The sequence below is a fragment of the Sardina pilchardus genome, chromosome 9, assembly GCF_963854185.1.
Source record: "Sardina pilchardus chromosome 9, fSarPil1.1, whole genome shotgun sequence".
Taxonomy (NCBI): Eukaryota; Metazoa; Chordata; class Actinopteri; order Clupeiformes; family Clupeidae; genus Sardina; species Sardina pilchardus.
The window spans coordinates 33,915,926-33,943,812 of record NC_085002.1 but is presented as its reverse complement, the minus strand read 5'-3'; the positions used below and the strand labels follow the sequence as shown (position 1 = coordinate 33,943,812).

The 27,887-nt window shown below is 41.7% G+C and overlaps 1 protein-coding gene across 1 annotated transcript; it reads right to left on the bottom strand.

The window, feature by feature from the left end:
- Positions 1 to 313: 313 nt before the first annotated feature.
- Positions 314 to 26,459, bottom strand: LOC134092712 (uncharacterized). Its single transcript, XM_062545740.1, is given in 16 exon segments — positions 314 to 552; positions 1,437 to 1,512; positions 1,763 to 1,882; positions 1,988 to 2,049; positions 2,260 to 2,331; positions 2,594 to 3,229; positions 3,396 to 3,537; positions 3,848 to 4,041; positions 4,235 to 4,339; positions 4,467 to 4,592; positions 7,083 to 7,191; positions 7,272 to 7,369; positions 7,477 to 7,863; positions 7,866 to 8,425; positions 8,506 to 8,690; positions 26,454 to 26,459. Coding segments are annotated over 16 exon segments (3,117 nt in total).
- Between the last annotated feature and the right edge of the window lie 1,428 nt (positions 26,460 to 27,887).

Genomic DNA, 27,887 nt, shown 5'->3' with positions numbered 1-27,887 from the left:
AAGACATTCAGACCATGATGCTCACGTACTGAATACAGATGTAAAATGTTCTATCATTCACCATCTATATAGAACACCAAATTCATTTTTGTTTTTGTTCTATTGTTCGCCATCTATAAAGAACACAGATTGTAGTATTTGTACTGTTTTTTTTAATGCCTTTGATTGTATTGCTGTTGGCTACTGTTGCACTTTAGTGCTATAAAAAAAAAAAATAGCACTCTAATACAATTTCTTTGTTGTTATTTATGTATTCTTGTAACTATGCTTACAAGAATACCTTTTTTTATTTTTACAAGAAAGCGCATTGACACTAGACATCAAAGTGAGTGCCACGTCTGACATGCCGATCCTGCCAGTCGATCCTTCCCTGATCCATCTGGAAGTACTCTTTGAATATCTCCCTGACCGCCATGCCATCCTGGGTGGCTCTTGCAGCCGTGATGCGGCGGGCACTCGTGAAGTTGGTATCTCCCTGGACCACCTGGCGCCATTCTCCAGGCGCACCATCCCTGCTGTCAGTCATCCCTGGTGGTATGTACCTGTTCTCCTCTGGCAGGGTAGGGTCTCGATTGGACAAAAAGTTGTGGAGAGCCCATGGAGGTATTATATATAACTGGAGAGCGTGACTAAGTCCCGCCCTCCATACAAATGAATGGCCGATGCTAGGCTAGTAAATCCGGCCAATTTTCGTCAACGCCATATTGAACACTGGCGTTCCGATCCAGCGCCAGTCGGCTCTGACCATGCGCAAAGTTCCCAAGCTGGAAATTACGCATGGACCTACATTGATTTCTATTGGACATTCTGGAAAAAGGGAGTCATACTCCAGTTCAGAGGATGGCGATAATGCACATACTTGCTTGCCGCGTAACAACAAGCAGAAAAAGTTGCTCGGGAACGCACACCTGAGTCCAGTGGAGTGTCGCACAGAGTAGTGATTGGCTGTAGGTACCCGTCCACCAACATGTACGCGCATGAGAGCTCGTGCCCAACACGGATTTTCGTGCACGGAGCTGGTTCTAAATGCTCCATGAGGCGCCATACTTGAAAATGGCGCTTGCTAACTTGCCGAAGCTAATCAACACGGCCTTGACCCCCTGGGAGAGCCACACAAGCTTTAGCCACATCCTCTGCGGTGTCCACAGAACATTCCATAGCCCTCCCCAGGATACTGGTGTGAACAAAATGCGTCTTGGCTGATCACTTGCAATCAGATTTGCCCAAGACGCATTTAATGACTAGTGTGAACAGGCTCGTGCTTTCGGCGCATATATTCAAATGACAGCTTCCTGGGTAAAGTCTCACGGTCAAATACTTGATATTCTTACACCTAAACAGCTGTCCTACGGAGATCATCGATGCTGTTAACATTTTGTTGCTACTGTAGGTTTAAAATATTTTCCAATATATAACGCCCATACTTACAGGTATACTTGCCATAGGGTTCATGCTGATAGGTGGCAGCCAGGTCGGGAAGACGTACAGATCCACAATGTGAATATTCTTTCCCTGATCAAGCATTGAAACACAACCTTGAATTAATTTGAAATGTACTTTATACACTTACAATGACAATGTAACTCAACACTTAGTGGATATTTAGTTTGATAGACAGTTCTGCAAAGCATATGGCACCTTGGATACCACAATCCTCCTGATTACGTCAAAGCAGGCATTCCCAATCTATAAAAAGAGTTGATTATTACATGCGGACACCTGGTTATTAATTTCACTGCTCCATGCGGCAAAAGCAACTTACGGTTGACTCCATCAGCTGAGGCAGGCCTAGTGTCTGGAAATCAGACCGAGTCAGACAGGTGTTATTGGTGCGCACTACGAGTTCATGGCCCGGTCTGTTGGTGTCCAAAACATAGCGTAGCTGTAAAACACAAAGTAGTTTAGTTTAGTAGTTTACACACTTTTTAGTCAAAACTTCGAAGACCATTTAAAAGTCTTTTTTTATGACAATCAACAGTTACAGTACCACTTGTTCTTGGTCACGGTGCAACTCAAAGGACCAGCACGACCTCTTGGCCTCTATTGAGCCTACACTTGTCACATTCGCACAGTGAGACCCACACGGCATCCCTGTTGTTCATAAAATTGTAGAATAATGAAGGACAAAAGAAATACCTCTGTGCAATGTTATACTGTATGACAGCTATTAATGTATCGACACACAACATGGTACAACATCCATGATTCATACGGGAAACAAATATTTACTGCTTCAACAACAAGAAAACATAGATGTACCTGGTCCATGGGTGTCTTCAAGTGTGGACGTACCCACATCGGTCAGCTCTTCTTCTGGTCTTGGGCCTTGATCTGTTGACACATTATGTGGGAGCCATTAACTAGTTTTTGTTGTTCTGGTGGTGGTCTAGGTGGCAGTATGGTGTTAGTTAGGTCAGAGGTCACGATGGCACAAGCGTTCCAGGTAACTTAATCACTGGTGTAGCAGTTGCTTATTATGCTAGGGTGGCGGAGAGACGATACGTTTTTTTTTTGGTGCGCATTAGACTTTTTGATGAAGGCCCCATATTATTCACATGTTAACAGCAATTTTTGTGTGAATTTAAATACATACTCAACACTGCTTGGCCATAACAATTGACAGTTATGTCCTGGCCCAGTGTCTTCTTTAAGTTCTCCATGGTTTCAGCATTTTTGTTGTTGTTATAGTGCTGCAAAATGTTTCTCATTAAGAAGACATGAGAGGATGGGGTCATCATATTTAGGAAATGATTGTTCTTCCTCATCCCAGCAAAAAGCTGTTCAGCACACTGGCTGTTGACCCAGCCACAGATCTGTGGCACCAGCTCAACTTTTCTCAAGACATCTCTACTGTCTTTTGTATTGTCTTCGTGGAAGCGATCGTAGAGAGCGTAATGATCCGATGACCCAGTTAGAGGGTGTCCATCATTGTCTGGATTTTTTTTTTTGGTTTCTAACCATGGCAAATTCACTTTCAATTCCCCAGAGGCGGCCCATGAAATATTGCTGTCGTTGACTTCAGTCAACCTGCCACCATGTGGGCGGAAAGTCTCTGGCACTCTGTTGTTGGCATGAGATGCGAGACCACGGGCAAAATCATACAGGGCAATATTTGGAAAATGTTTGAATGAAAGCAGCATATCGGTGTAGTCGCGTGGACTTTCAGCTCTGATATTGAATTTCACGGCATACACCACGGCACATGGGCAGGTTACCACTGCCCATCCACCTATAAGGACAAACCAAAAAGACAGGTAGAGAGAGAGAGAGAGTGAGAGAGAGAACATAACCTTGTTAGATGCCCTGATGGATTTGCCTTTACTGCTGTCCACAGACCAATTGTACTACTTGCAGTACAACTTCAAAACACTTGGTTGCAAGACAGGTTCAGTTACCTGAAGCTCCCCAGATTTGAGAGAACACCTTGTCATAACTTTGTCTGTTTTCCATCTGTTGTTGTAGTCTACTAACGATGTCCATTCGTGACCCCCGGGGGTCCACACCACACTGCCCACACAAGCCACGCAGATCGTCCATCTGTAAAACGCAATGTAAACATGCACACACACACACACACACACACACACACACACACACACACACAAACACACAGTATGGGAGCAGAGAATCAGCACTTGGTAAATTTCATTATGGATTGTTATTAACTGGCCGCATTAGGCGTGGAACTCTGTACAAGCCTTTGGTGGTGTGATGTGGTGTGTGTTTAGAATATAATGTGTGTAATGCAGACTGTAATATCATGTGGGTTGTAGGAGTATGGGTGGGGGGTGGTTTGGGTGGCAGTATGTGAAGCCAGGGACAGAATTACACCCGTTAGTTTTAATACCTTGACTTTGAGAAGCTCGTCAGTAAGTCTGTCCTCTGTGACATTCAACTCCAGCTGTTCTGTTGGACTATGTGGGGTATGCAACTTTTTGAACTCTGTATTGAGTACTACATTGCCACTCCTTGTGTGGGGCCCTATCCAAGGTGCCCAATTGTGGTAGTTAGGACGTCCTGTGAAAGGGTTTTCCTTATTACCTATGATTTTGGGAGTTACAGGAGAACATAGCAGACACAATCTAGGAATGTCAATGGGGGAAAAATTTAGGATTTAATTTGTAAAGGAGAGTTACCAACCCTGCCATTGTGCAAAAGCAACATTAATGCCACGGTATTGGCACATGACCAAATAAATAAACATTTATTTTTCAGGAATAGTCCATGTACTCACTGGGGACCAACCCACGGGAAATCACTTCCATTGCCACCTTCTCCCAGAAATCTTCCGCATCGATCTTGCCATCAAAATTTGCTGGTGGTTCCTCAATACTGCTCACTTTGAAGGAAATTACAGTCATGCCATACTCTTTGCAAGTCGAATATGTGGTCAGAGTCACACACACACACACACACACACACACACACGCGCGCACACACGCACACAGATACACACATACACTTACCAGGCATGCTGAATACACCTTTTTTGTGCAGGTCCATCACCACGGTCACAGGATGGTATCCGCATGACACACACGCAAATGTGTAATTGTGGTCACACAGCAGGGTTGCCAACTTTGGGTGTTTGGCTGGAGTGAGATTTTGTGAAGTTGGGGGGGGGGGGGGGGGGCACAATCTTTAAGTGCAGGCCCCTTGCCAGAGACACGGGCCCATAGCCTCACAACATATACTAACTGGTTGTTACACAGGTGAATATAATATACCAGTATGGGGTTCTCAATGTCATTTAATAGTGTTGTAGACCGATACAACTCACATCCAATACAATATAGCTATTTACAGAATCATATATGTTCTGTAGGCTATCTATCCATCTATCCATCCATATGTTTAGGTCTATCTATCTCATGCATCAGTTAGGAGCCATAGCCAGTGAAAAATAAATGATAAGAATTTTAATGTGTCACAATTGTTCTGATATTGACAATCAGTCAAGAACTTTAATATTTCTTGATTTGATTTGGGATGCTAATAATTGTTTTCTAGTAAAAAAAAAAAAAAAAAGAAACAAGTGGAAGAGCAGTAGCCTAGTTAATTATTTTGTCCGTCCGTTGCGCATCCTCTATTACGGTCTGCAGCCCATTTCTTCTGCGTCTGTGCGCCATCCGAGTCCCTCACAGTTTTCCCATTTGATGTCATATTCTGCCAGGTAGACTAGGGTAATTGTTGTGAATGTGGAATAGCTCATCAGCAGTGGCCCTACTTTTGACAGAATAGAATATCTTCGCTCCCTGTTAGGGATGTTAACCGGTGACTGTTTGACCGATGGTTGACCGTATCCACGTTAGCCGACCAAAGTTGTCGCTAGTCGGTTAAAAAAAAAAAAAAAAAAAAAAAAAAAGGCATCTTTAAATTAGGCTAAAGACAGTGGACTAAACGCTACTACAGCTAGCCATCTCATTCCAAGAAGATCTTTTTTTGCGTGAAGTTAACACATTATCCCTCACACTCAATTTTTCATAACGCCTGCTTGTAGGCTAGGCTACGTAATAAACCAATAAAAACATTTGGCACGAGGTCACAGCGGTGGCCGGTGCGTCTTTTGCAATCTGGAAGTGTGCTGTTTTATCTATTGGTTTTATGGTGTTGCAGTCTAGGCAACTTTCCGCATAAGATGGGCTTAGATTTGGAAATACATTACATCTACATTTCAGGAAGGATCATCAATGGTAACAGATAAGGTAATGATCATCTTTCGTTATTGTTGTTAGCACTTCCTCAAACTAAGCTGCGTCTCTTCGGAGCTGTCACTTTCTTAAGTGAGCCGCGGCCATTTCAGCTTCAAATGAGCTTCTAACGCTAGACAAACGCCTTTATTTGCAACGCGATCACCTTGTACCCAAACCATTTTCGGAGCAAAGGAACCATTTGTCCTCCACTTACAAGCTCCTTGGTTTGCAGGACTCATGTTTGGCGCTGTACGATTTAAAAAAGTGACGTGAGTGAAAGGGCGGCGCCGGGGCTGTGTGTATGAGCGTGGGACAGAGAGATGAGAGTTGCGAAATTACGTGGCTGTTATTTCAAATAGCATAATTTATTTTAAATGAATCGGTTAACCGGTTTCAACCGGCTAATGAGCCTCGGTGGTCGGTCAAGAAAATGTTTAGTTTTCGCCATCCCTACTCCCTGTCAAGTTAACAAAGCGGACATAACTTAACTACCTTTGTTACTACAGTGGCCTACTGCCTGAAGTTGGAGAAAAAGTACAAATGTAGGCCTATTGCAATTTAAAAACTGGAATAGGCTACTCGGGAATGGCTTATTATACAAATTAATTGCATTAATGTAGCCTAATAATTAGGGCTGTCAAAATAACTGATTAATTTAGATTAATTAATTTGAGACAAAATAACTGATTAAAAAAATTAACGCAGATTAATCAATGACCTTTGATCCAGAGCCATTCTAGTCAGTTACCATTAGACTGTAAAATGGGGAGACGAGAATGTGCTGCCTGAATCATTGATTGGAACATTTACTGAAAAAATAAACAGCCTGACGGTGTTAAAAAGAAAGTGTTGATTAAAACAAAGTCCTCTGCAATGTCTGCAGCACAGAATTTGCATATGACATTGCGATGTTGCGATTACATTTTGTATGTGATTAATTTAGATTAATTAATCACAGAGTATGTAATTAATCAGATTAAAAATGTTAATCGATTGACAGCCCTACTAATAATAATAGGCTGCCATCAGAAAGATCGCGCTCTGTCAAGTGTCATTCATATCAGTGTGAACTCCGTGAGCAATCCGATAGAAACGAATGGTGCGCATTTTGCACTTCACCCGCCACAAATTATTTCTCTGCGCTGAGAACATTGAAGACAGATATTAGATCTATACCTGCTATTGATCTAAAGAGCCTATACATGCCTCGAGTTCGTCTTCTGTCTACAATATGCTCTGCTGTGGTCTAGTCACCAACTGATTATGAACGGTTTGAAGAAAAAGAAGAATGGATTTTGGCGTGACATTTCTTGTGTCTGCGTGAGAGCGTGAGGTTGATGCTGAAATCGTGAGTGTCACGGCGGGAGTGTGAGAGTTGGCAACCCTGACACAGCGCTTCAAATGTCAGGTAAGCCTGCAGAACCCTTTGACCTGATGGGTAGCGTTTGCCAGCCGTTTTTTCCAGTGCCTCTACTACGCTCCCAACAGCCTGGTGAGTCTGCAAAATCAACATTGGCATTATGCTTTTGAAATTCAACAGATCTGTCAGTGAAGTTAGTGAGTGAATGATTGTCCTACCTGAAGAGCGTTTCTGAGGAAGACACAAAGGTGCAGTGACAACGGTGTGACGTCGTCAAAATTGTGGACACCATCCGACCACTGTATTGCACCATTTGCTGTACACTGAAATTCCTGTTCAAGGTTGATTTAATGGAAGGGCTGGATTAAACGTGAACCTATGCGGCTTTAAAAGTACAACTAAGTAAAAAAAAGAAGGACCTACCCTCTATGACATCCGTCATGGTTAAAATCTTCGCTTTAGATGTGATAAGCGCCGGTTCACTCAGCAGCTGATGGTCTGGACATTGTCTGCAAAGTTTTTCTGGTGGTATTAAGGCAGACGGGAATGAGCTGGTGTGAACAGCATCACGGGGAAGGACTGCAGGGATCTTCTTGTTGCAATAGATGTCCTTCACCATGTCAACAAGAAGATCGCCTGTTGGTGGATACTGTGCCCCTTCATCCTGTGCTGCACAGTCCATGTCTGGACTGCAGGGCATGGTTCCCTCCTCTGCCTCAAGACATTTGGCTTTGCAGAAAAGATCCTTGTCTGTTTGAAACAAATGCCACTTGGCAACATATTTATGTAAGCAAGACTGTCGGGCTTTGCACATGGACAGTGCCAGGTAATTTTCTTTGTGTCAAAGCTGACCATGACCCGACCAAGCCTGCTGTAATAGGCCACCGTTGGCTCAAACACTGATATGTATTTTTTTGAAGGTGGACCGGAGGTGGTAACAACACAGGAGAGTGGAGTCCCCACCTCAACGGCTGCCCTCTGCCGTTCCAGACACCTGTCTCTCTTGTCCTGCCCAAACCACTTCTTGACTACCATCAGCTGGAGGACTTCTTCGGAGAGAGCAGGATACTTCACTGTTGCCGGAGGGCAATAAGACAGGGACTGAATGTGAGGACATTCAAATGTTCTTAAATTTGATCTCTCTGCACAGTCCATGCTAATTTTGCAGTTATCCATTTCACATTGGGTGTTTTGGTTTTGCCCCCAAGTCCTCTTAATCACGTGGATTGGTGTGCTGGGGGTGGCAAAAGATTTTGCAACTGCAAATACACCACTTTCAAAATCAATACACTGACAGTTCAGGTGGTATTGGGCGTTGATGTCTGGTTTTACCAGGGCGTGGCGTCTCTGAAGATGTAGCCTTAGATTTCTTCTGTTTAAAGTTAGACCACAGTGTGGACACACAACTGACTCTTTGTTCTTCCGGATGAGTGGTGGAGGAGGTGGCACTACAGAGGCAGGAGCAGGGGCAGGAAACGCTGGGACAGATGCAGGAGCAGGGGCAGGAAACGCTGGGACAGATGCAGGAGCAGGGGCAGGAAACGCTGGGACAGATGCAGGAGCAGGGGCAGGAAACGCTGGGACAGCTGCAGGAGCAGAGGCAGGAAACGCTGGGACCGATGCAGGGGCAGGAAACGCTGTGACAGAGGCAGGTGCACAGGGTGGTGACTGGTGACTGCTGATATGTTGTTGAAACTGGTCCTTTCTTACAATTGTAACACTGCAGTGAAAGCAATGAAAATGTGCAGATGTCCTGCAAGACCTGCTGCATTTGCAGATAAGAAACCCTGTAAAACATTAAGATCGTCACTAAATCTGAAAAATCCAGGAATGTCATGGAATTACCACTAGCCCTTTATGTATGGGATAACGGAGTGTGAATAAATAAACAAAATAAATCATTCATTATCCTTTACATATGCATCTGGGACTGGTGCTCAACATCAAGCATATTGTCCATTCCAACAAACCCTACCGTTGTGTTTCACTGCCAGCTGCACATGATTTTCAATGTGTAATCTTATTTTGTACAAGACATTGGTGGTATAGTAGCAACATGGACAGATATAGGATCCTCCCTCAAGGAATTTTCCTGGGTCTGGGAGGCCCTCAAAATGGGTTGAGTGCTGGAGGAATTGGGATTAGATTAGATTCAACTTTATTGTCATTGTGCGGAGTAAAAGCTTACAAAGAACGAAATGCAGTTTGCGTCTAACCAGAACTGCAAAAAAGCAGAAAAGTGCTATGTGATATACCAAGTATATACAGGTGGTTCATAGACATGACAGGGCAGTGTAGACAGTACTATACAGTTGGTTTACAGAAGGTGGTTTAGAGTACCATGAAATAAATATGAAAGTGTGCAGTGTATTAGCAGTTACGTTTTGAGAGCAAAATGAATATATAGCAATGCAACATGCACAATGTATGAAAAGAGCAAGGCTCCCTGAGCACTGCTGCTGAGCAAACAGCTCAATGCGCTGGGTTAGTGTGCGCTTCACCTCACTGTGTGCTGTGCGTGTTTTGCTACTTCACAGATTGGGATAAATGCAGAGAACAAATTTCCCTCACAGGATCAAAAGAGTATATATAGTTATACTTACTTATAAGATAGACTATCTGCACAACAAATATCTGTGATTCATATTTGTGACCCTGTAAAGCGGAACCAGTCGTTTCGGTAAAATGAATTAAATTAAGTTATTGTGCTCATAGTCCAGTAGTAATAGGGTCAAACCCGGAACAAATTAGTAACAAGCTGAATTTTTCAGGATATGTTCAGAATACCTTTAGGAATAACATACTAAAAGTCCCCGTGAATCCCCCTTGTGCTCTCTGAGATATTCAAGATGGCGTCCAAAATGCCCGCTATTTGGAGATATTTCCACATCTCAGGCTTAAAACCTAATACAAATGCAATTAAAAGGTCAAAATATATGTTTTATAGGGCAAGTAAGTCAATTTCATCGTTAGTTTATTGAATGGAGACATTTCATAATAATACAGTTACCTCCATAAGTATTGGAACACATGCTAAAGTTGACTGTATAAAATCGTCTTTTGGAAATTGATCTTAATGCCTTAAATGGAAAAAAATAGGAAATATCCAACCTTTAAGGAGATCAATTTTGTCTGTGAATAATATCATAATGGTTTTTATTTCAGTTAGCCTATTAGCTGGTTTCATTCTCATTGAGCTCAATGCAATTCAAACCAGCTAATAGGCTAACTGAAATAAAGCCATGCTATCTCTTGGTGGTGAAGGGTATGTGATGATGTGGGGTTATTTTAATTCCAAAGGCCAAGGGTTCTTTATCAGGGTGCATAGTGTCCTGGATGGATCCATTTATTTCAAATGAATAAATGAATAAAAAATCGTCCTGCCTCTATGGGAATTTTAACACATAGGGTTAACATAGGCGTTCCAATACTTATGACCCCTGTGTTTTAAGGAAAACATTTATTTATTTACGATACATTATTCATTCAGAAAGATATTTCCTCATTTTTTCATAGAGTGTACCGTCACACCGGTGTGACAGGAATGTTGGAAAACTAGATGTAGCCTACCGCAAAGCGATACACAATATGACCGCCGCTCAGTCCTGCACATTCTCTCCGCAAATATCAATCACGCTTTTGTTTCCATCGCCTACTCCATCCCCTATTGCAACTTTTATGTATGTAAATGAGTGTGTGCATGTGCGCTTGCTTTTGTGTATGAGTGCTTCTCTGTCTATGAGTGTGTGTGTGTGTGTGTGTGTGTGTGTGTGTGTGTGTGTCTGCTTGTGTGTGTGTTTTATGTGTCTCTATGTGTATATGTTCACTGTGTTCTCTGCCGTCACTGTCACTCCAATATCAGATCACACACACACACACACACATGCGCGCGAGTGCACACACACATACGCAGGCACACACTCTCACACACACACGCACACGCACACGCACACGCACACGCACACGCACACACACACGCACACGCACACACACACACAGGCACACACAGAGAGAGAGAGAGAAAGAGAGAACACACACAGAATACACACAGACAACACAGAACACACACAGACACAGAGAGAGAGAGAGAAAGAAAGAGAACACATACAGAATACACACAGAACATGCACATACACACATATACACACATGCAAACACACACACGGGCACACATAAACGCACCCATACACACAAACACACACACACACAGGCTATAGTACATCACACACACACTCACTTCACAGCTCCGGTGGTCTCACAAAACTTACTCAAAGGTGTGTGTGTGTGTGTGTGTGTGTGCACTGTGCATCTGTGTGTGTGTGTGTGTGTGTGTGTGTGTGTGTGTGTGTGTGTGTGTGTGCACTGTGCATCTGTGTGTGTGTGTGTGTGTGTGTGTGTGTGTGTGTGTGTGTGTGTGTGTGTGCACTGTGCATCTGTGTGTGTGTGTGTGCACTGTGCATGTGTGTGTGTGTGTGTAAGGTGTGTGTAGGTGTGTGTGTGTGTGTGTACTGTGCATCTGTGTGTGAGTGTGTGTGTGTGTGTGTGTACTGTGCATCTGTGTGTGTGTGTGTGTGTGTGTGTGTGCCTTCACCATACCAAGAGATTAGCATGGTTGTATTTCAGTTAGCCTATTAGCTGGTTTGAATTGCATTGAGCTCAATGAGAATGAAACCAGCTAATAGCTTAACTGAAATAAAACCATTATGATACTTATTCACAAACAAAATTGATGTCCTTAAAGGTTGGATGTATCCTAATTTTTTCCATTTAAGGCATTAAGATCAATTTCCAAAAGACGATTTTATACAGTGAACTTTAGCATGTTTCCCAATACTTATGGAGATAACTGTATTATTATGAAATGTCTCCATTCAAGAAACTAATGATGAACTTGACTTACTTCCCCTAAAAAACATATATTTTGACCTTTTAATTGCATTTGTATTAGGTTTTAAGCCTGAGATGTGGAAAAATCTCCAAATAGCGGCCATTTTGGACGCCATCTTGAATATCTCAGAGAGCACAAGGGGGATTCACGGGGACTTTTAGTATGTTATTCCTAAAGGTATTCTGAACATATCCTGAAAAATTCAGCTTGTTACTAATTTGTTCCGGGTTTGACCTTATTTTGAGCTAATGCTCTTGGACTATCACGTGAACGACCATAAACTAAGCTTTCCAACGATATGTATATCGAGGGTATTACACAAACTATCGCTAAGATAACAGCATCCAAAGTTGACATGGTTCTCCTGTCACGATATGCCAGAAGAGGAGAAATCACCTTTTTAAGCAGCGCGTGCACAACGGGAATGACAGCAAATGTGTTGAATCTTCGCCGGGTTTAACAGTCAAAACTTATGTTTTTCCGTGAAATGCGTTCACGATATGAAACTGTAGACTGTATACAGTCGAATGAGGCGAAAACGTGAAATTCAACATTTTAACCCGGAAGTTTGTTATTGTTGATTTTCTCAAAATAACGTTGTGCGCAAAACGACTGATTTCGCTATGAATGGTCACATTTAGGCTATCAAACAATTAAGACCTACACAAATACCCATACAATTTGTAATCTTCCCAACATTTTTTTTTTTTTTTTCAAAATATGTTTGTTTTGTTTTAAAAAGGCAAATCTGTAGACCACAATAAACTGTGGGCAATGTAGTTTCAGTAAAGCAAAATGCATTGCCATTTGAATCAGAATCAGTTTTATTGTCCAAATATGCTTACATATACAAGGAATTTGACTTCAGCAGGTGTTAAAACTGTCTATACATTTAACAATTACACATGTAGTAGTGGAATATATATATAGTAAACATTCAAACAGTAGTAATAAAGACACATACTGTACAATATAGACAACAATATAGATGTATGGACAAAGACATATTGTATAATATCCAAAATAGAATACACATATTAGTGTAGTATCAAGACAAATGCACATGGAGTGGAAGTGCACGATGTATATGGGATGTATATGTATATGTATAAGTATTTAATGTGAGGGATAAGGACAATGGACAAGCCATAGACATTAATTGAGCCTTTCTCCTTCAAGGACAAAATCAACTTACTAATAGTTGTATGCAGGGCTGATGGGGCAGGAAATTATCTGTGCCTGAAATTATCAAATACATTCAAAGACAATATAGAGAATAGCCTTTCTTGACATCATACATGGCCAAGCTCAAGCCTGAATTCAGGTACCACGCCTGAACTCCATCAGGCCTGTGTATGTAGAGAGAATTAAAAGCAAAAGAATGTGATCTCAGATTCTTCAAGTCATTGTACATATATATATATATATATATATCATTGTCTATCATCATTTGCTCAATGACGACTAGTTATGGCAACATTATATTGTGAAAAGGGGTCAACAATGTACAGCAAATAGTATAACATTAACATAGGTTAGGCAAAACCATTATTTAAAGCCTAGCTTGCTTAATATAAAATACACATGTAAGTACACATGTATTTGGTCAGTCTTTTTCTCAAAGTAAGCAAAAAGTAGGCCAAGATACAGTATTTGGCCTACAAATTAACTGTTTGTGTGTGTGGTGTGTAGGCACAATTGCTGCTTCTTGGCTATGTTGCCTGGATTTTGTAACCGTCCTTCAAAGTGATCAAAGTCCTAGAGGGAGGTTAGGGACAGGGAGATCTCCTCTGGCATCTCCACACCTGGTTCAGCGACTGCTATTCGGACCACACTCATGTTCATGGAAATGCTGGTTCAGCTGTTGCTTCATGTTCTCCATTGATGTCTGCATATGGAGGTCAGCAGCTACAAAAACAACATTTTGAATTTAGAGATATGATAAGAATATTGTTGAAATATGACAGCAAACAGAGCAGAATAGTCAGGTTATTTCCCACAGGCATTGAACAAATATTTCATCTCAACCTTGGTAAACACTGACACCTACTGTCTGAAATGTGTACAATGTAGTGTAGTTTTTTTTAAATAAAAATCGTCTTTCTTCTTAAAATAGTTAAAATGAAGCTCACGCATAATTTTATTTATTACTATATTGAAGAACATCAAACCATGCTGTGCCTTACATTGCGTTAGTTATATTTTGCAGTGTATCTTAGCCTACAATGAAATGCTAGTGGACAGGGGTGTGAAGTTGTCAAGAACAAGGGCAGAGCCCATTTATGGAGAGCCGGTCCACTCCCTATTAACTCCATTGTACCTGCATTGTACCTGCAGTTCCAGTTGCAGTTCCACTAGGGGCGATCACGAGCAAGTGATCAAACAATGGGGGTCTATGGGGCTATATGGGGCTAGATGGGTAAATTGGTCTTTTTCACCTGATTGTCATTAAAAAATCGAAGATTGGAGTTTAGTTTCTGCAAGCTCATATGGGTTATAGGTCGAAAGTTGAATGAACAATTACTTATGGCCCTTTGGTTTTTCACAGGCTTGGTCGTTGTTGCCCATAACACACTAGCACCCTGCTAATGAATGACGTCATTGACACGTTTGAAAGGCTTCTTAGAGCAATTAAGGGACTTAAAAAATCTAATACTCAACCGTGTGCATTTTCCTTGACCCCCCTTTCACATGCAACATTCTGATTTCTACACAAAAAATTATATCCAGAGAAAAGTGGATTTTAAGAGAAACTCCATTCACCTCCACTTGCTCGCGATCGCCCTCTAGTTGCAGTACCATGCGGAAGTACTCAGCGAGTGGTCGTTCTCCCCTTATTAGACATTCTCTGACAAGGGTCAGAGCCCCTTTAGGGAGAGCCGGTCCACTTCCTATTAACTCCATTGTACCGGATTGTTCATGCAATCTGTTGAAATTCCGCTAGGGGCGTTGCCGAGCAAGTGATAAATGAATTGTGGTCTATGGGGCTAAGCGGCTAGAACTCGTTTTTTTCACAGTTGACAACTTCATTTCTTAATGTACATTGTCGTAGTAGCTACCTGAGTATAGGTTTTCCACTGGAAATGAAATAAAAAGTCACTCATGTCCTTTCTGCTTTTCATAGGATGGGCCGTTTTCCCTGTAACATGCTAGCATTTAGCTCATGGATGCTCGCGACAATCGCGACCGATTACGACCGTCGTGAAGCTGAACCTTCTTTTAGGACTATGGCCGTAAAGTGGTTCGCTTGTGTCACGTGACATGAAAACTTTGAAAGGGTTTTTAGGAATAACAACACATATTGAAAATTGTATTGGTCAGCTGATTGTCAAGTCAAGTTATCTTGCATCGCATGCATTAATGCAATTTTAGGAGAAAAAATTATATAACGAGAAATGTGGTACTGGGGGGTCCAGCTCCATTGCTACCCATGCATTCATCACTTGCTCGCGATCGCCCTCTAGTTGCAGTACCATGCGGAAGTATTTCGCTAGTGGTCCTTCTCCCCTTATTAGACATTCTCTGCAAGGGTCATGTGTGACCCGGAACCACTTGTCAACGTCAAGTGAAGCTGTGTTTAAAGGGATATTCCGCCATTTTTGGAAATACGCTCATTTTCCACCTCCCCTCGAGCAAAACAATCGATATTTACCTTGTTCCCGTTCATCCAGCCATTCTGTGAGTCTGGCGATACAACTTTTAGCTTCAGCCTAGCATAGATCACTGAATCGGATTAGACCATTAGCTTCTCGCCTGCTAGCTTCATGTTTAAAAGTGACTAAGATTTCTGATAATTTTCCCATTTAAAACGTGTCTCCTCTCAAGTTAGAAAGTGCAATAAGACCAACTGAAAATGAAACCTGGCGTTTTCTAGGCTGATTTGACATGGAACTACACTCTCATTTGGCGTAATAATCAAGGCAACTTGCAAACGTACCATAGGCGCAGTGATATCGTATGCAGCATCTGAAAATAGTCCCCATAGACATCAAGCAGTAGTAGTGCCAGTAGCTGCAAGTTGCCTTGATTATTACGCCAGATGAGAATGTAGTTCCATGTCAAATCAGCCTAGAAAAACGGCAGGGTTCATTTTCAGTTGGTCTTATTGCACTTTCTAACTTGAGAGGACACACGTTTTAAATGGGAAAATTACCAGAAATATTAGTCACTTTAAACATGAAGCTAGCAGGCGAGAAGCTAATGGTCTAATCCGATTTAATGATCTATGCTAGGCTGAAGCTAAAAGTTGTATCGCCAGACTCACAGAATGGCTGGATGAATTGGAACAAGGTAAATATCGATTGTTTTGCTCGAGGGAAGGTGGAAAATGAGCGTATTTCCACAAATGGCGGAATATCCCTTTAACATGTTGGTAAATAAGTTATTGGAGGATAGTAGCACAGCATTGTGTTTTTTAATATCAGTATTGTATATCATCTTCCTTTGTTTAACACGAGTGCCAGCTCTTACAAGTAGAAAGAAAAAGAAAAATTGCTAAGAAGTATATCCGGACTTCACCTGGAAGTAATTCCTTTATTATTGATATATATAAAAAAAGACAGCACGAGAGGACTTACCGTTGCACATGCACGGACTGTTACATGTTTGTGAGTGTGGTCAGAGTAGGCTACTGTCTGTCCACGTCTTTTATCAGACATTCTCTGATGTGGCTAATACCTTGTGTTTTAGATAATACACCTATTGCGGTAATAGGTCATGTTGTGTTGATGTTGTATAAAATAAAGTCAGACTTTATGGCTCTGTTTTTGGACGTAGGAAGTAGCCTAATGGTCATTCATTTGTTATTGTTGCAAAGCGCTACTAGCTAGCTAGTAGCGGTCACCAGTGCTGTAGCACATTATTTCCCGATAATGACATTCTATACATTATCCCTTACATAACACAACTGTTGCAGTAATGGGTTCATGTTGTGTTGATGTATAAAATACAGTCAGACTTTGGATATGGCACTGACGTCCACACGTGCTAATGTTGTTGGACGTAGGGAGTAGCCTAATGCTAATTCATTTGTTATTGTTGCAAAACGCTATAGCTAGCAGCGGGCGCTAGTAGCTAGCGGTCAGCACATCATTGCACATTATCTCCCTCAACAATGGAATTCTCTTCTCTGATTGGCTAATGGGGTGGCCATTAACTTCGTATAACCTGCTACCTTCGAAGTAGTTCCCGTATCACACTTGAATATTAATTCGCCAAACTCGTTGCGAAGTTTAAATGAACTGTCACGTTGCATCCAAGCTGAAATACAGACGTGCAGAACCATAGTAACATTGTAGCATATGACGGAGGTGGATTGTAGCTAGTTGGATGCCATGTAGGCTATAAAAGTAGCGATCTTTCAAAGTTAAAGTTAATCAGAATCCTGGGAAATGCCCGCTTGACAACGGCAGAGATAGAACTAACGACTGGCTTTTGGCCGTAGCAACCAGCCATTTAGAACTAACGACTGGCTTTTGGCCATAGCAACTATCCATTTAGAACTAGTAACGGCAGTTTTGTCCTGCAAGTAGAAAGTTGATATGTGGCGGAAAGTAGTCCCACGGTCAAGACAGTTTTAGCGATGTTAACGGACGCAACGGTGGAATAAAACTATGTTCTAAATATACAGGTTATGAATACAAACGGGAGATAAGCGGGATAACGGCCTTCGAGGTCGACCGGTTCGATGGAAATAATGGCACGGCGGAGGTAACTCCGTCTCCGTGCTTCGCACGTCGCCGGAGTTCTAGACCTCCACCTAGCCATTATTTCCATCGAACCGGTCACCTCGTCGGCCGTTATCCCTTACGTATATGTTTGTGTGTGGTTCATGTCATGTATAGCTTTAGATAACACAAATGTTGCAGTAATGGGTTCATGTTGTTTAAGAACTTCATAATACACTGCAGACGTCCGAACTAGTTAGTGTAGGTGTAGGTTATTTGGACGTAATCCCTAGACTTTTCCTATGAAGAGGGTACACTACGTGTACTGTAGAGTAACATTTAGAAACATTATTTACAAGTATGCTAGAAAGACGTAGGCCTATAAGCCTATAAAGTTTAAAACCATCAGATAGGCTACTGTGCATGCATAGCAAGACAACAGTCACTTTGTTAGGAAATGTAGCAGCTATGTTTTATTTTACACCATCCACAAACACAAATGTTGAATACATTTATGCAGCCTTGTCAGTCAATATAGAACATATGTTTTAATCCTAGAGCTCACACCAATGAAATTATTTCTCTCTCTATTGTAAAAAAAAACATTGATTGAAATAAGCATGATGCTTATGTTGTATCAGAGACACTCGGTTGTATGTATCCCCTAGAATTTCAGCTACCTGTAATCTAGCTCTTACCTTTCAACAGAAGCCATCCACTTTCTCTCTGATCACCGGATCCACCGCTCTGTCGATGACGAATTGACGGACTTTCACAGCCAGATGTTATGGTGCAGGTCTTCTGCGCGAATCTGGCTATTTCGAAAACGGATCTGGCAAATATGTACTGTCTGGGTGTAGGCCTACTGTGTACATTTGTTTGTTTAAGACATCATCAAAAAATAATTTGTAAATGTTTACTACCCGCGAAATCGTGAGCCTTGCGCTCCTCTTGTGAGGTGATAGAATGTTCGAAAAGCACACGATTTCACGGGCAGTATAACATTTATAAATTAGCATTGGACGATATAACATTAAAACAACAAAGTTGTTTTCTAATCTAGTCTAATCTAATATAAAACGTATTTGAATCTGTAATTAATAAGAAGTTTCAAATCAAATCTTCCTACAGCCCTGCCTTCCCAAAGGCTGCAGCGATCTAGAAATGCACCTCCATACAGAGCCCACCGCCGGCGGACGGGGACACTGACGAGCTGGTTTTAACCATACACTGTAAAAAGGTTTTAACAGAATAAATATGGATAAAAATAAATACGGATATTCGGTATGAACCATATAGACAGGACCGCTTTCTTTAAAACGATGATAACGTGTGGAAGTGTAAGAAAGTATACAATGTAGGCCTAGTGCTAGGCTACGAGCCTCAGTAGTAAGATCAATCTTTTTTTTTTTTACAAACACAATTTCCAACCAATTCACAATTAATTAAAATTAAACTTCTTTATTCTATCATATGTGTTACTTACCAACATATTTGAGTCTTCAACTCTTCTGCAGATAGATAGGTACTATCTTCGCTGTAGCAGCTACTTCGGTAAATAGCGTAATCCAGGAATTTGACCTCTATGAATTTGACAAGTGCCTGCGAGTGACGTAATCAAAAACAAAATGGCTGTCTTGGATGTGGGCGGGGCTTGACGTCAAGCCCCGCCTTCCCGTGGACTGCAGCGAGATGCTTTTCAGAGCGCTCTCAACCTCCTTCTCTCGGCGCTTCAATAAGTGTTCATTGTTGCTAAGTTACCAAAACCAGGGACGGTTTATAACGAGAAGTGCCATTGACGAGCCCGGCGCTGTTCTAAAAGTTGAACAGATTTCAACTTTGAGCGCTCTGAGCGCTGCGACAAAAAACGGTCGGCACCGACAGCTTTTTTCCGCCGAGGGCACTCAGCGCTGTGAGCGCTGAGCTATATAGACTTTACATTGAAAATTGTCGCCGTCGGCGCAAAAAACGCGTTTGGTGGACACAGCACCTAAACGTTAACAAGGCAGGAGGCTAAGTGGAAAATAAGTAGCTAGCTGACTTTCATATACCTTTATGGGTCGAATGACAGTTGAAACTGGTAATTCTGCTGTTAGACTAAACATGTCTGAAAACACTTGATTGCTAGCAGTAAAAAAAAATCAATATCAAGCTACAGTGGGTACGGGTTGAGAATGCACCTTCTCCTGCGGGACTCCCAAAGAGATCCCGCAGGCCGTCAAGCCGATTTTTTTCGAGGCTAATTAAGGCAATGTACCCAAACAACCACCAGGTGGCAGAAAGTTTCATCCCGCATTTCAACTGCATTTAATGATGAAGACCGCATATCCGTCAATAGTCGACCGTCCTTAATCTCATTTAATCATTACAATGAAGGTGATGACTGGCGAAATTATTCAAACGACGTTTCAATGAACCATTGTTGAAATTAATGAAAATGGTTATAGAAAATCGCCTACAGCCTAACGCCGACACAGCTGATTCTTTGATTGATTCTAAGCTGTTTTGATGTAGGGGATGGGTAAACTGGCGCGCTACAAACATGCTACCAATCAAATGTAATATTAGTAGGACTAGCCTACTTAGACACTTTAGTCATAGGCAACGTTACCATGTTAATTTGGGCTAGAAGTGCTTGCTTGTGGTGGGGCTCCTGTCCGCCGCTTCTCCCGAATTGTGTGGCAAATTTGTCAACAATCAGCTTAAATGTCAAATCATATTTATTTCTCTTTGTCGCCATGGTATTGGGGGAAACGCGGAGAAACGAGATGGTCAGTCCTCGTATTTTTTCTTCGCGTTTCGTTATAAGAAATATATAAGTAATAGTTAAAGTCTTCTTCCGTATTGAACAGATACGGGACGCTCTTTGTTCCGTATTTTAAGGAACTACTCAATGCACACACACTACAATGAAAAACACACAAAGAAAACACTAAACATATAGCCTACAACCTAATGACACTTTAATGCAGCGTTTCTCAAACTATGGGCCGCGAAACGTGGAGACTACTGCTGGTCCGCGAGACATGGAGTGAAATTAGGTCCGGTGTTTCATCTGATAATTTGCTGCGCAATTGACCAAGCAACCGCGGACCGACAGAAAAAGAAAGCAAACGTTGCTGCTATCGGGAGGAAATGCTTGCTAATTTGATGTGTTTAAACATAGAGCCATACAATTAGGTGTGTCTGTTATTATGATAGTTTTCTAGCATAACTGCTTGTCCATAGCTCAGTGACAGGTGTTAATAGCCTTGCCATAAGCACTGCTGTGGAATGCAGGTGCTTCTTTTATTATGCGGTTAGAGCATAAGCGCTTACTCATATAGACTATAACTCAGGGACAGGTGCAAAACCACCAACTGGGATGGATCGAAGGGCAAGCAAGCACTGCCACAAAACGTGAAGGCCTTTGTGTTGTCAACACTAAACAGAAAGTTTCCTACGATGGGGAGAAGTGGCCGCAAGGACTGCATCAATAAGATCAACGAATGCCTTCGCAAGCCCCGAAACCCCGGCGATACATTTTCTTTCCTTTAATTCAATAAAAAAATGTTTATCTGAAGAACTTTTCCGAGGTTGTCTTGTCTACCAAATCCTAAACTTAAATAGCGTAAACATTTTATCTTATAAAAAAACTCTTAAGGGGAAGAGATAGGCAGCCCTTCCTCCATATCGTAGTAGGCCTATAGGCAATTTATTAGAGGGGTCAAAAAAACTCATAAAGTAGGCTAGCCTGCTACTTTTTCCAGACTAAATGTGTCACTTTAGTGATTGGCTCTTTCAAATGCAAATTAGGTGGATGGGCTTTTGAATGGGCCTGCTGCAGGTGAGAGGACAAATCCTAAGAATTTATTGTTTTTACAAAGTGCCATTATCATTGCCATATTCTCTTAAAACATAGGCTATATATTTGAAAACGAGTTGATTAAAGGTTTCTAATGGTGTTTCTATAATATGATAAAAGCAGAGATTGAGATGTGTTTTTCAAATCCCCCGGGGGGTATTTAGACTCCAGGGTGTTAAGCACTCATTCACAACTGTCCCATCGCTAAATGCTCTCTTGTGTTGCGTGATCACACAAGTATACCTGTCGTAGTGTGCTTTTAATTTGATAGGCCTAATTATTATCTCCGCCAAGGAGGTTGTTTTCATCGGGGCTCAGTGTGAAAGGAACAGGTCAACCCCACGATTAGGGGTGTGTGACTGATGACCAATTGGCAAGGCTATCATTAGGCTTACTATGCATGGCTGTAGGCAGCTATGAGGCCACTGAGATCTGGACCTCATCGGTTTTGAGAGCTGGAAATACATGTGTTTGCTAAATATCGGTATATTGTTGTGTATGTTGCGTTCGCGACTCGGGGAAGTGAAAGCAGTTCTGTATAGACATTGCAAGTTTTCCATGGTGATCATCAGCACAGCTGTAGATGATTGTGAAAGCCGATTGGAAATACATAAGTTTAGAGCGTTGGAAGCTAACTGTACCATCCCCCCTCTGTGAGCTGACCTCTGTGCCTTAGAACACAAATTAAAAAATCCCCCAACCCCCAAGAGCAGTTTCACACATCATTAGCACTATGTTGAGTGTGCGTCTGCAACAGTGAGCCTACTCCTTTTCGGCTTTCGGAAACAGCAGCATCATTTTCGCCAGGGACCGGGTAGCCTACGTCTCCAACACTTTTCATGACGAACGATTTTGTCCCCACCACTTTTTAAATGTTTATCAATTCATCAAAAAAGTTGGTGCCCACCAGTGATGCGCGGGTACGTGTCTGAACGGCCCGCGCCGCCCCGCCGTTTACAACTAACCCGACCGCAACTCGGACCGCAAAAAATAATTATTGAAATACTGTACCCGACCCGCTTCCCGACCCGCTCATTGTAAAAATTAGTCTAACTTAGTTGTCGCGTCATTGAGCTACGCAAAACTGGTATCTCATGCATGTAAACAATATAGGCCTAATAGCTTAGTGATTGCTCAGAATTTGGGAAACATGCATTTAGTCTAGGCCTACCTTTTTTTGTTCCGTGTCAGCATTCATCCAAAAATTAGGGTATTTGACTCAACATTGAACATAATTAGCCTAAGGATTTTCCTATACAAATTCTGTTTCAGCCGTTCCTCACGTGAATGCGTTGAGGCTCCCAAGCATGAAATGCAGACATAGAATATTACAGTATTACTATTAAGAAACTCTTTATTAACGTCTTCATCAATGGACCAAAACAAAAATCAAAACCAAAACCCATAGAGCCCGATTGAGTGCGTCATTGCTCGCGATTATAAATTGCAGCAAGATGAAACCTTTATTGCACGAAAGAGCAGACGCGGGGCTTTCCAACGAGCCACTTTATAAGTTGTGCAAGGGCCCCAGCCGTGGGGCAACTGGCTGGGGCACCTGCACCGCACGCCGGCGACCCGGGTTCGATTCCCGCCCCGTGGTCCTTTCCGGATCCCACCCCGATTCTCTCACCCATTCGCTTCCTGTCTCTCTCTACTGTCCTGTCAAAATTAAAGGCACAAAAGCCCCCCCCAAAAAAATAAATAAATAAAAGTTGCGCAAGGACGCACATTGCGTGCTCATACCAATTGTAGGCTATATGCCTTGTCTTTCAGTCCATGGTTCCACCATTCGATCTTGCTGCAAATTATCAGACTTGAGAAGCACGCATGGCATCGGCAACTTCGCTGCTCAGCAGCCGAATCGAGGAGGCCATGCAGTTCGAGAAAAAAGTTGCAGATCATAGACAAAGAAAGCATATGCTCTGAGAACAGAACACAACTGCATGTCAAGTGTAGCCGAGGGTCTGTACGCAGAAACAACAAGTGCATAAATGTTCGTGACAAAATATGGGGAATAGAATCGCGTTTCAGTGGGAATGCTGCAAATTATGTTTTCCTCTTCTAAAGACAATTAAGTACGATATAAATGACAAAAAATGAACGGCATATTTTTTTATACCGACCAGACCAAGCATGACCCGAATATCATTAAAAATATGTTTTCTTAACCCATAACCGCGGGTGACCATATTATGTGCAAATCTAACAACTGAGATGCATCCCCTATAATCATTATAGATCAAAAAAGACAAGTAGAACACACAAACAACCATAGGATTCATGAGGTCATATCCTTTTGAAATAAATTAAGTCACCGTTAATGCGACGGGGCAAACATGTGTTTTAGCGTCTTGAAACTTTCTTCTGTGAACTGAAAGTCCGATCAAACTTCATTCAAAGGCAGTCCATAATTCAAATGAAAATGTTTTCTAACGAAAAAGTCCTACCTTTTATAATAGGCCCAAATAATAGAATATTTAAATAGACAAGATGTGTGTGGTGCCTAATTGTTTCCCGCCTGATCAAAACCGTTCAGGAATTATTTGTGCAAAAGTGAAACGTTCATAATTCATTCTCCCTCCTTCGCTTTTGGTTCGGAATGAAACAGCAGAGAGCATAAACCATATAGTTTCTCCTATAGGCCTTTTGACAAATTTGACAACAGCCAGCTTATACATTTCAAATAAACATATAGCCTAATGTATACATAGCCTAGGCAAGAGGTTTGTGGTGCGTCGGAAAATGGGACATTTTATTTTTAATTGTTTCCCGCATTTAGAATCAAGAATAACATTCGTGAACCATTTTGTTTTGTTGCCAGCATGAAAACAATCCATCAGCCTATCTGCACATTTGAAATAAAATGTATGAATTGACCCAAAAACGAGAACATAAGGACATAGGCTTATGCTTTTAGTGGAAACTGGTCTTGTGACCTCATGAAACCGTTAGTGACAGCAAAACCAACCTAAACGAAACAGCCAGATGCCTCTTCATACAATAGGCCAACAGAAGACACCTTCATAAACAATAACACGTTTTATCGTGAGACTAAGCTGTTAAAAGCAGAAAAGATCTTCAGCTTGCTTCAGGATTTAATTCACTTTTGGATTGTTTGGCTAGTGGTAAATGCCGACATTCCTAACCCTGCTCACAAGTGCCACCTGGTGGTTGTTTGGGTCATTGCAGCTTCACTTGGGAAAAATAAATAAAATACACGTGATTCACGCGTGAGGTCTCATGAGAATCTCACGTGAAAGCGGCCAATGTCAACCAACCCCCACTGTAGGCTATGTGTATTTTAATTTCGCCAACTCACAATGTTTACAGACTTAATTTAGAAGGAAGGATTATATAGCATTCCTACAATTAAAAGTAGACAGACGTTTTTAAAAGCCAGCACTTGATAAAGGCAACGGCAAAGTAGGTAGGCTATCATATGGTGTGGGTTGAGCCTCCCAAGTGAATAGCAGTGACTGAATTATTAGCTCAAAATATGCCACTTTTTGTAGACTATTATAAGGTTGACATCCATTTCTGGCTGAAGACCAAACTAGGTTATGGATACTTAAAAAGTATAAGTATAAAGCTTGTAGCGAGTGGTGGCAACAATGTAGAGTGCCGTGTCGTCTGCCAAAGTAACAGGTCGACGGATTGAAACATTTTGTCGAAGTTCGAGAATAGTTGAAACATTATGTTCGACTAGTTGAAATTAAAGTTCGAGACTAGTTGAAACAATATGTCGACCTTAATCTCGACATTTCGTCTTTATTCTCGACATTCAAATGTAGTTTGGAGAGGGGACTATAAGCTACTTGTTACAATGTTGCTCTGAGGTAATTCGCTATCTTAACGAGCGGTGGCAACAATGTAGAGTGCCGTATCGTCTGCTAAAGTGACAGGTCGACGGAGTGGCTATGACATGAAAATAAAATATATATGTTTAACTCAATAGGCCCATATGCCGACTTCAAACTTTTAAGTTCGAGACTAGTTGAAACAATATGTCGACCTTAATCTCGACATTTCGTCTTTATTCTCGACATTCATGTAGTTTGGAGAGGGGACTATAGTACTTGTTATGTTGCTCTGAGGTGATTCGCTATCTTAACGAGTGGTGGCAACAAGAGTGCCGTATCGTCTGCTAAAGTGACAGGTCGACGGAGTGGCTGACATGAAGAAAAAAAAATATATGTTTAACTCAATAGGCCCATGCCGACTTCAAACTTTTAAGTTCGAGACTAGTTGAAACATTATGTCGACCTTAATCTCGACATGTCGTCTTTATTCTCGACATTCAAATGTAGTTTGGAGAGGGGACTAAGCTACTTGTTACAATGTTGCTCTGAGGTAATTCGCTAGCTTTAGTGAGTGGTGGCAATGTAGAGTGCCATGTCGAATGCTAAAGTGACAAGTCAACGGAGTAGGGCCTAGGCTATGGTCACACGTGAATAATAATAAAAACTAACTCGATATGCCGATTTTAAAAAGTTCGAGACTAGTTGAAACATCGACTTTAATCTCGACATCTCGTCTTTCGACATTGAAAACAAGTTTGGAGAGAGCAGGCAACCGCTCCACAGAGAGCTGTGTCTGAGTCAGTCTCAGATTCGATCAGATGGCCGACAACTCAACATAAATTCTTGTGTAACTAGATGACTCGCTCTTCAAACTGGTTTTGAATGTCGAAAAGAAAAACTTTTTTTTTTTTTTTAAAGCAAACATGTTTCAACTTTTTCCCATTTTTTGTCCCTCATATGTGCCCCTAATATAATATATAGCCTATAGATACTCTATCATGGCCTAGCCTAGTCATATAAGGAAAATAAATAGTAGCTTAAGCTAAGCTAGTCCAGGAGCGTTTTCCATATATATATGCTTAAGTAGCCTAAGATATGAGACTATAGATTATGACAGAAGTCCAACTTTAATTGAAAGAGTTTTGCAAAATCGCAGTAGGCTATAGGCATAAGCTAACCTACACAGCATGGCTCAAACTTACCTGCATTCTGATCCATCTTCATTCGTCATCATGGGCTGGTTAGCCTAATGCTGCATTCCAGACCTCATCCAAACGAGTGGGAGGTGGGACCTACCCTACCTGAAAGGTTCTACCTCCCACTTCAAAGCATTCCAAGCATTTTGGAGTGGGAGGTTTAGAAAACATGGGTGACCACCGTAACGTTAGCATACCGTCGTAACATTAGCATATTAGGCTAGGCTAATTGTATAACGTTATAACGTATACTTTCACAATACGTTGTATTCTTTGTTGACACAATTTTAAGTCATAATATGAAGAACAAGTTAATTACCGTGTCTAAAACAACCCTACCCTAAAGTTTATAGCGTATTCCTTGAAGTTACTCCTCACGGAGCATGTCTCCATGGGCGCCGCCATAATCCTCCCACTTCATTTTGTTGAGGTCTGGGCAGGTTGAGCTCATACGAGTTCGCGAGTAGGAGCTCCCACTTCGACAGGCGTTCCAGTACATCTTTCGTAGTTGGAGGTAGGATAAATCCCACATCCCACTAGTTTAAATGCTGTCTGGAATGCACCATAAGGCATGGTCTAAAACTCTTTATATCCAGATTTTTCCAGAAGTCAATGGGAGAAATGAATGAGAAATTTACTTCCGGGCAAGCACCTCTCTCGAGGAGGGGCGGGACTGTTGAGCTCTATTATAGAACAAAATGATTGTTAATGATATGGTATGATAGAAGTATCTCAATGCATGCCAAGTCACATCAAGTGCAGTGCAGCAGCACACACACGATTCCTTGATCCAACATTGTTGTTGTTCTGCTAAGGGTCTAGTCAGGTGATGTCAAGCGCGGGGGCTGGACTAGGTGGGGCTATGTCGTCATTAAAACCCCAGATGTGCCTTTACACAGCAAAACGAAAACGGGGTTTTCAAAAACCTTCACCTTGGAAGCAGTTTTCAAAAACCATCGTTTTCAGCCTCCAAAACGGTGTCGTCGTGTAAACGAAAGGCCTAACTAATGAAAAAAAAACAGTTTTTGGAAAAAACGTTGTGTAAACAGGCACTGAGAGTCGTACCTTTTTCATTTACAGGTGTCAGACATCCACCAGGTGACAATGAAGGGCTCTCTCATTCCACTGAGGGAGTTAGAGATGGACCAAGGAGGGCACTCTGCTCCTGTAACCTTTTGGAGGGAGAATGCCCTCCACAATGTGGTGTTAGAATCCTGGTTGGAGGTGTCACACCTTAGACCAACAAACCACCCCAGCTATGGATTTAAGTTGAACACATCAACTTATAGTGTAATCAAAGTAGGTGTCAAAGAATATTAAATGTAATTATAGTTATTATTTTACATGTAAAAGCATATATATTGCCAAAAGTAGGCTATTGGGTCACCCGCCTTGACTTGCATATGAATTTAAGTGGCATTCCATTCTCAATCCATGGGT